This window comes from Cajanus cajan, chromosome 4, assembly GCF_000230855.2.
Source record: "Cajanus cajan strain Asha chromosome 4, NIPB_CcT2T_4, whole genome shotgun sequence".
Taxonomy (NCBI): Eukaryota; Viridiplantae; Streptophyta; class Magnoliopsida; order Fabales; family Fabaceae; genus Cajanus; species Cajanus cajan.
The window spans coordinates 14,700,974-14,711,559 of NC_138520.1; the positions used below are offsets into that span (position 1 = coordinate 14,700,974).

Genomic DNA, 10,586 nt, shown 5'->3' on the forward strand with positions numbered 1-10,586 from the left:
AAAAAGAGAAAAGAAATAAAAAAAATAAAAAAAATATGCAAATGCATCTCAATTTAGCTTATTAGCTATATGCTATTAAATATCAAAGAACATGGCATCCATAATGCAGAAACAAAGAAAAGCACAAAATACACACAGATACAGAAAATGATCAAACAACAGCTTGATCTCTTTATTGAGTGAATAGCAATTTATATACAAGAGAATGAAGAATAAAAGCTAACGAAAAAGAAAGCAGCTGTAACAACCTAACTGCTTTACAACAAAAAATAATATCGCATAACAAATTACGGGTAAGAGCCCCCCTCAAGCTGGGAATGGATGTTCATCATGCCCAGCTTGGAACAGAGACGATCAAAAGATGACGGGGGAAGAGCTTTGGTGAAGATGTCAGCAATCTGCATGGACGAGGATATCGGCAAAAGCTTCAGAGTACCATTATTAAGACGTTCGCGCACAATATGACAATCGATGTCGATGTGTTTGATACGCTCGTGGAAAACCTGATTAGATGCAATCTGAATGGCAGAATTGTTATCACAGTAGAGGATGACAGGTTGAACGAAAGGAACGTGAGTGTCTTTAAGAATATAAGTGAGCCACTGAAGTTCACAGGTAGTCGACGCCAGAGCACGGTACTCGGCTTCGGAAGAACTGCGGGAAACCGTGGTTTGCTTCTTTGAACGCCACGAAATAAGCGAGTTTCCAAGAAATATAGAAAAACCAGTGATAGAGCGACGAGAATCAGGACACCCAGCCCAATCTGAATCACTGAAAGCCTTAAGGCGCAAATCACCATGAGCAGGAAGGAAAATGCCAGAACCAGGAGAGCTTTGAGGTAGCGAAGGACACGAAAAGCAGCTTGAGAATGATCAGTCGTGGGATGTGCCATGAATTGACTAAGTTGTTGAACAACATGAGTGATGTCTGGCCGAGTGTTGGTAAGGTAAATAAGACGACCAACAAGTCGATGATAAGAGGAAGCAGAAACATCAAATAGAGGAGTACCAGAAGTAGCTTGTAGATGAGTGGAGTAATCCATGGGTGTTGAAACAGGTCGTGATTCAAGCATACCAGCATCAGAAAGTATATCCAAGGTATACTTGCGTTGGCAAAGATGAATACCTGTTCGAGAACGAGCCACCTCAAGACCAAGAAAGAATTTTAAATCACCAAGATCTTTGATTTTGAAAGTTTGATCCAGTAGAGCAGTAATGTGATGAATCTCAACAAGGTTATTGCCTGTTAGGACGATATCGTCGACATAAACAAGAAGAAAGGTAGTTGTGTTGTCTATGAAACGCATAAAAAGAGAATGATCAGAACTTGATTGAAGATACCCATGAGAAGCCAGGAAAGTAGAGAGACGATGAAACCATTGTCGGCTCGCTTGTTTGAGGCCGTAGAGCGAACGTCGAAGACGACACACAAGATTGGGATTGTCGGTGGAAAGACCAGGAGGGAGCTGCATGTAAACCTCTTCGTGAGGATCACCATGAAGAAATGCATTGTTGACATCCAGTTGTTTGAGGTGCCAATTTTGAAGAGAGGCCAAGGCGAGCAACAAACGCACAGTGGTAAGCTTAGCCACTGGTGAGAAGGTGTCCAAAAAATCTAAACCTTCCAACTGTGTGTATCCTTTCGCAACTAAGCGGGCTTTGTATCGTTCGACGGAGCCATCAGCGTGAAATTTAACTTTATAGACCCAGCGACATCCGATGGCCGTCTTGTGGGAGGGAAGAGTAGTGAGAGTCCATGTGTTATTCGCTTCTAGAGCACGTAACTCGGCCTGCATGGCCTTGATCCAACAATCATGTCGAGACGCCTCAACATAAGAAGAAGGCTCAGTAGTAGAGGTGATGGAGAAAATAAAATTACGAAAAGAAGAAGAAAGGCGAGAATATGATAAAACAGAACTGAGAGGATACCTGTCACCCAGCGAGGAAGAGATACCAGTTGTAGCAAGAGCGCGATGATAGTCTTGAAGGTAAGAGGGTGGGTGTCTGGGTCGAGTAGAGCGACGGAATGTTGGGGGATCAGGGGTAGGATTAGGAGGAGATGATGAGGGAGGTGTAGAGATAATAGAAGGAGGAGGGGATAAAAAGGTGGGGTCGGTGTATGTGAAAGGAGTTAGGGAAGGAGAGGTACAGGTTGAAGGTGGCTGTGCATGAGATAAAGATGGGAAATGGTCTTCATAAAAGGTAATATTGCGAGAGGTGGTAATGGCATTAGAATGGAGATCATATACAAGATATCCCTTAGTGTGTGGCTTAAAACCGAGAAAAATGCATGAATTAGTAGAAAAAATGAGTGTACAGGAATTAGTGGAAGTAAGCTTAGAAATGGAAATGAGATTGAATTGAAAGGACGGTATGTAAAGGACACCAGTCAAGGTTAAGGAAGGAGAAAAGTGCACCGTTCCGGAATGAGTGGCATGAACATGATGACCATTTGGTAACTTAACCAATAAAGGAGTGATTCGTGTGTGAGAGTGAAAATGGCTTAAAGATGAAGAAACATGATCGGTTGCTCCGGAGTCTAGAATCCAGGAGATGGAGGTTGTGGGGGAGGAAGACATACCTGAGGGTGTGGGATGGGTAGAGCATGAGGAAATTGAGGCATTTTGGCTTACATGACGTGGAGGAGAAGCTGAACTTTCTCGAGGTGATTGTTGGATCAAGGCAAGCAAAGCCTTGTATTGTTGTGGTGAAAAGCGAATTTCCTGTGACTCATGATGCTGCTTTTGATCATTGGTGAACTTACTATCAACTGTCACCACGCTGTTCACATTGTTCTTCATATTATGGAATTTATGTCCCGGAGGAAACCCATGCTTTTTGTAGCATACATCAACGGTATGTCCAGATTTTCCACAATAGGTGCACATTTTCCCACTCTTTATGTTACTTCCTTTATTCTTTGCGTCATAGCTCAAAGGAAAGCCATGCTTCCTGTAACAAACATTTTCTGTGTGTCCAATCCTTCCACAGAACCCACACATGGGTGAGGTGGAGCTCGCTGCATTGATCAAGCTCTCCTTAGAATCTAATCCAGTATTATCAATATTGGTTCCCATTAGCTGGAGTTCCTGTTGTGCAACGTATGAGAAGATTTTTGAGATTGTAGGCATTGGATCCATGAGGAGTACATGTGAACGAACATTGCTGTATTGCTCGTTTAGTCCTCGAAGAAATTGCATCGCGCGATCTTCAAGCTTTCGCTGGGATATGATGCCAAGAACAGAGCAAGAACATTTGGCAACGCAGGTGCAAACAGGATCAGGCCTGAAGTTTTCAATCTCATCCCATATTACGCGCAGTTTGGTAAAGAATTCTGTTACAGAAAGGTTACCTTGCTTCATTGATGAGGCTTCGTGTTGAAGATCAGATATTCGTAGAAGGTCACCCTGTGAGTAACGCGATTTCAGATCCCGCCATATATCCTCGGCCTTGTCCATCCACAAAATGCTCTGTCGAATCGGAAGAGAAACGGAGTGTACGATCCAGGATACAACCATGTTGTTGCAGCGTCGCCATGCTCCGTAGTTTCGATCAGTTTTGGGAGGTTCAGGTGCAGCTCCATCAACAAATTCCAGTTTATTCTTGGCACTCAATGCGGTGATCATGGATCTATTCCATGAATGATAGTTTCTGGAATCAAGAACCGGCGAGACAAGAGCTATCGCTGGGTTTTCATTTGGATGAAGATATAGAAAGCTATCCATGGTAATAGGTGTTTGATTATGTATTTCACTCATGATTGATGAAGAAGATTAGCGAGAGTACGCAGCAGAGCTCTTCACATGAAGAGCTCTGATACCATATCAAAGAACATGGCATCCATAATGCAGAAACAAAGAAAAGCACAAAATACACACAGATACAGAAAATGATCAAACAACAGCTTGATCTCTTTATTGAGTGAATAGCAATTTATATACAAGAGAATGAAGAATAAAAGCTAACGAAAAAGAAAGCAGCTGTAACAACCTAACTGCTTTACAACAGAAAATAATATCGCATAACAAATTACGGGTAAGATTAAACACGAGGAGATTGTACAGTGATGGAAAAAGAATTAAGGTGGTTAATATGAAATAACAAACAACAAAAGACTATATAATATATTTCAATTGACTTCTTGAGATTAAGAGTAAGAATAACAAAATATTTGAAATTTGAATTTAATTAGCCAATTAATTCTTACGTGGGAGAAATAATAGATGAAAATATGGAAAATAATAATCCAGATTATGTAAATTGTACAGACAATAATCATTATACTTAGAAAAAAAAAGACACTTAATGTTTGTGTGTATTTTTTTAAATAATAATAATAATTAAAGTTAAATATATGTGACTAGCATTCAAAGTGTGGGAGGTTATGAGTAATTAGTTAGAGGATGCGAGAAGTTTGAAAAATAAATTTACGAAAGGGTACAAGAAAAGAGAGAGTAAAAACAAAATAAATATGGGAGAGAAAGATTTGAAACCTAAGGGGTAAAACAGTCAACAAAATTCGTATACCAAAAAGGTGTATCGCATTTATTTATGAAGCTTTGTCAACAATGAATAATAAAATAAGTGGTTCACTAATGGAGAACTAATAAATACTGTTAGATTTATGAATATTTAAGTGATCAGATGAGATTTATAACCTAAATTTGTTAATTAAATTTATATGACAATATTAAATGTCTTTTTTTAACCTTGGTGTTTTTTTACTGCTATTCTTTTTTCCCTCGTGCCTTCTCCTTGTTCTTCGATTTCTTTGTCATAACCAGGCACCATCCGTTGTTGTTAGTGACAATCATTTTCTCTAATGAACATAAAGTTTAGTTCGCCTCGTCAAGCATTACCTATCCTTGTAAACATTGACGTCATCAAAGTTTTTGACCTATTGTTCCATTTCTCTATTTTGTCAGGCACATGTTGTTCACGCGCCATCCTCTACTCATTGTAACTAGGCATGGTAATCTAACTCGACCCGTAGATACCTTTCTGAACCTGCTTCGATTTGGACGGAAAAAATATGTGTTTATCGGGTTCGGGTTTTTCCCGATTAATAAAATCGGGAATAGGGGCAGGGACGGAGATGTTAATACCCGCCCCACCCATGTCCCCGTACCCACCCCTGCCCTAATTAATAATATAATTAAAAAATTATATATATATATATATATATATATAAACTAAAATTAGAAACTTTTATATATAAAAATTTGTATTATCTTATTTTTCTTTTATTTTTAATTTTTTTTTCATATTTATTAGAAAAAAAAAAGAAAAAAAAGTTCAGGAGCGAGGGCGGGATGGACAAATTCGAACCCCGTCGAAGATGTGAATGAATATCCATATTTTATCTCCAGCAAGTATCGGGTGCGAGAACAGGTATAATTTAAATCTGCGAGAGCGGCAGAGAACATAAAACCTCGCCCCACCCCGTTGCCATGCCTAATTGTAACTAGAAGCGGGTATCTAGACGTTTGAAAGTCAAAATTGATAAAAAAAAAAAAAAAAACTTAAAAGCTATGGAATCAGACTAAATGGCTGAGTATGAAAGATGACACTTCTTATAAAAGGCTTGAGTATGAAGGATGACATCATTTTTTAAATAAAGCCTTTATTTAAAAAGACAATATGTACATATCAGTGATATCACCTTAGTTACCAAAGAAAAAATGGGCTGCAGGGTAACTGTTACTAAAATACAACATTGAATTTTATTTTCAAACATCATAGGTAAAAGATAGAAATAAATTTTGGTGCATATGTAAAAATAGATGCATACCAATTGACTTCAATCTACCATTTAATTAGTTAAACTTTTACTTTTTCTCATGAGCTATGGATTTATTTGCTTGTAATTTAATACAACCTCGACTATTGATCAATCACCAATCATTTATCAATCAATAATCATTGAGTGCTTAAGTCACTGAAAATGTGACCTTTACATTTTGTTAAAACCAAGGGACATCAAAACTTAGGCTGGAAAAGGAACGTGGGAACTAGAACTGGAACAAGCTGGAGTGAGAGTGAAAAATAAAAGACACTCTAATATTTACTTTTTTAAAAATCAAAATTTTTAAAAAATTTAGACAAAAATGAGAGATGTGAGAATGCATATACGATGCAAAATAGGTAACAATAAGGGAAGGGTTACGTTAGATTTACACAGATTGGTCTATAAGTTTGTGGACTATATATTTTTTTTAATCCGCATAATTATATAAATTTTTAACTTTTTTGTTTAGCTTGTGAAGTCTATGGACTTGACAAGCTTAATGCTTGAAGCTTGCAGACTACTCGCTTCATCGTATATGCATTTAGATACTTGTTTTAAGTTTGAATTTTTTATGTTTATCTATTCAAAACTTGATTTTGATCCGATGGCTTCTCAAGTAAAGTTGAAAATTGTGAAGCACAAGTTATATATTCTATATAATGATTATGTTAAGTTGAATTTAAAAGAAACAATTTTCAAGGTTGGTTCATCTAAAAAAATCCCATCAATTAGTGTTTTGACAAAGGAAAGTCATCAAAATCACAATAACTTATATTGAATATAAGTTATATTTTTCTTTATTTTTTATGCTATTTACTTTTTTTATATTAACTTTGACTATTTTTTATTTACTTGTACTCACTAATTTTTTTTTTATGGAAATAATGTAGGAATTTATATATATGAGACTGATAAATCTTAATTGGACACATTTTTTGAAGAGTAAAAACTTGCTTAAAAATATTGTGACACCCTCTACCCCAACATGAGTATATAATAATTAAAAGAAATATCTTATTGGGTTAAAAAAAATCTTTAGAATTAAAACAACAATTCCAATAACATGAGAGTAGAGAATTCACATTCATCAACTTAAAACGTGATCAAATGTGGAAAAAATGAAACATGAGTTCTTCCTAAACAAAATACAATAATGAAGTCCTAATTACACCTAGCTATGCCCCGATGTCACATATCCTATCAGAGCATACTCAACTGAAGCCTAAGCCTCATCACCAACATTCTCATGCTGATGATCACTTGCAAAACAATTTTAAACACATACAAAGGACAACAAGGGAGTGAGAAACATTTCACTCGGTTCTAAGTGTAGAAATAATAGTTAGGCAACACACACAAATCATATAAGCACAGTCATGGCTACACATTATTTAGGTACAAATTCAAATTATACATACAATAGTAACACATGCACAGTCATTCATCATGCAATGATCTCATGATCGACTCATAAATGCATGTGGCACCAGTCACGTGTCTCATAATCACATTTGTCATCATTTCATCATTGGTGACCCAAGGTACACCTTGTTAGCTTGTTACATTACTTGGTGACACAAAGTACACCTGTTACATCACTTGGTGACACAAGGTACACCTGATTAGCTTGTTACATCACTTGGTGACCAAAAGGTACACCTGATTAGCTTGTTATATCACTTGGTGACCAAAAGGTACACCTGATTAGCTGGTTACATCACTTGGTGACCAAAAGGTACACCTGATTAGCTGGTTACATCACTTGGTGACCAAAGATACACTTGATTAGCTTGTTACATCACGTGGTGACCCAAGGTACACCTGGTTAGCTCATAAATGCAAATGATGCATGTCACACATTCACGATTTCATTAACTCAACATTTCACATTTCACATCTCATCATATCTCATGTCACATTATTTCACAATGTCATATCACAGATCATATGTTCACCTTTCACATTCTCACATCATATTCACAGAGTCTCATACAAGAAACTTCTTGTAATCATATACATCAAAATAGTACATAAATCATACCAAGAACTTATCCAAAACATGAAGCCATCATCAACTTTACATATAATGCCTCAAATCATCTATAAATCATATTCCTAATTTTACTTCATAGGGTTTAATTTCCCAAAAGAACCCACAGAGCACTCTAGTTCATATCAAAACTTATTTGTTTTCAAAATTAATCACATATTCATACATCTCATTCAACAAAGAGTACAATAGAGCAATCAGAAAGCAAAACAGAAAATATTCATATTTTGCCTGTTTCTCATAGGGTTTCCCGTAGGAACTTGGCATCTGGAACGACCCGTTCTGAAACCAGAACGACTCGTTCTCAAGTTGCGTTTTAACACACAATGACCATATTTGGAACGACCCGTTCTCAACTAAGGTTATAGGCCATTTTGGTGGTTTGGAACGGCCCATTCCAATTTGGAAACGGTCCGTTCTAGGCTACCAAAATTAGGTCTTTTTAGTAGTTTGTAACGGTCCGTTCTGGGCTACTAAATCACCTCAATAAATCTTATAAAAATTACTAAATTACCCTCCATAAAAAGTATGAAAATTGGGGTGTTACAAATGTTTTATATTTGTTTTTAAGATATTAATTAAGACTTTGATATTTGGTGGTTTATAAGGACTTTTAAAGTTTTAAGATAGTAAGATTTTGATGTTCGGTTAATGGTTGGTATGTTTGGACTTTCTAAATTTTATAGACATTGATACTTTGATGTTTTTTATTAGAATGTGCAAACTTTATTAAAGACTTTGATTTATTATTTACAATGTTTGATGTTATTGTTACAAATGTATTTATATATCATTTTATGTTATAATTTTCTCTCATATTTTCAAAGGCTAAAGAAAGACGGAAAAAAAATCAAAATCTTATTAAATGCATCAATATTCATTAAAAATCCATATTAACTGGGCCCACATACCGGTCAACTTACTTGTGGGTTTTGTGGACTGGATATCAACTTTAAAATTTGGCTTAGTTTATTTTGTGGAATGAACTTATTCTGCTTGTTAAAAATGCAGACTTTGGAATGGACCTTCTCGTTTACCCACCCCTAACTGTAACTCCATTGTGTGGCCACTGTCTTGCTTGTTCAATCCTTTTGAGACCATTTTTGAACTTGATTTTTCTTTTTAGTCCTTGTTTGGGTTGCGAGTATGACCCTATCGTCCTCCCCTAAAGACTAAGGGGACTCCACAACAATATAATGGAAACAACGTCGTCCTTGATCATAGGAGTGAGTTTAGGCTGAGTTAAGGAGGCAATGTGGCCCTTGTGGGTCTCCTAATCGATAGTGGGGATGGAGAAGTGTTTAGGCCCGAAGAGACCTAGGATCTGGAAGATATGGTTGAATTTACTATTGATGCCCATGATGCGAAAGTTGGTTGGGAGGTGGAAGAGGGAAGAAGAGGAGGAGGAGGTGGAGGAAGGGGGAGAGGGTGAAAGTTGGTAATTGATTCACCATTGTATGGACACGTTGCTACTGTACAGACATAGGGGAAAAAGGTGTTGATGAATGAGGCTTTTGTATTAGGAGGGAGGGTTACAACAAGAGCATATTTTTTAACATAGAAGTTAATTGTAATTTTACAATAAATAAAATAAATAATTGAAAAATATTTAACTACAGTGTCGCTGTTTTTCTTATCAATCAAAGAACTATATAAAAATGTTCCGATCTTAGCCAGTGACGGATCCAGAAATTTTAAATAGTGGGGGCAATACTTATTCATATATTTGTAGTATTAAAATTTTTATATATAATTTTTAAAAATATAAATATATATTATAATTATTTTTTCCAGTTTTTATATCTACAATTACGATTAAAGATGAAAATAAACTATGTCAAACTATGTTATATTATAATTTAATAGATTTAAACCTAACCTTTTTTTAAAAATATATGTTTTTAAATATGACATATTTATTTATCATAGAAATTTTTTAAATGTTTAGTTAGAACTACAATCTTAAAGACCTAGTTAATAATAATTTAACACTAATAAAAAAATAAAAATAAATATGTTAAATTTTATAAAAATCAAGTTTAATTTATTTATGATATAAACATGTTTTTAATATATAATATAAATTTTTAGATGATAATTTATTTTAAAACACATTTTATAATAAAAATTATAAATAGAACATAAATCTTCCAAGCTTTCCTATTTTGATATTTTTAAATCAATGTATACAATTTTACAATTTTTACTATTTTAATTTTTTTTATCAATATATACAATAAATAAAAAGTACAAAAGGTAAGCATGCATGCTATAAATTTTATTTTATCAAAAATCAATATATTACATTATATGTGTGAGCATTAATGTATATATATATATACATATATATATATATATATATATATTAATCTCATTCATTAAGAAGTATTTTTTATTACATATGAGAACTAATCTCATTCGTAAGTTTGACAAATATCAGGTAAATGAATAGCTCATCAAAATTTATATTTTATACATACGATAATTTGAATATATATATATATATATATATATATATATTATTAGAACATAATTTTTATTTTTTAAAATGTATTATTTTTTAAATAAAAAATTTGTGTATGTGTAAAATGGTAGTGGGGGCAAGTGCCCCCACTATGATATAAGTAGATCCGTCCCTAATCGTAGCAATCACCTATTAATAGTATAGATGATGCATCTTTTATTACAAAATTGATAATGCAATTTACTAAGAGATTGTATTAGATTGAGATTTCATAGATTTTTTTAG

General features: G+C 34.7%; 1 protein-coding gene across 1 annotated transcript; it reads right to left on the minus strand.

The window, feature by feature from the left end:
- Window positions 1-287: 287 nt before the first annotated feature.
- Window positions 288-3,724, minus strand: LOC145957190 (uncharacterized). Its single transcript, XM_083073407.1, has 2 exons — window positions 824-3,724; window positions 288-779 (listed from the first exon to the last, which is right to left on the minus strand). The coding sequence occupies exons 1-2, from the start codon at window positions 3,722-3,724 to the stop codon at window positions 288-290; spliced, it is 3,393 nt and encodes a 1,130-aa protein (XP_082929533.1).
- Between the last annotated feature and the right edge of the window lie 6,862 nt (window positions 3,725-10,586).

Coding starts and splice junctions, on each gene's coding strand:
- LOC145957190 (XM_083073407.1), bottom strand. CDS start 3,724: ATGGATAGCTTTCTATATCTTCATCCAAATGAAAACCCAGCGATAGCT. Junction 780..823: donor GCTACCTCAAAGCTCTCCTG/GTTCTGGCATTT, acceptor TTGCGCCTTAAG/GCTTTCAGTGATTCAGATTG.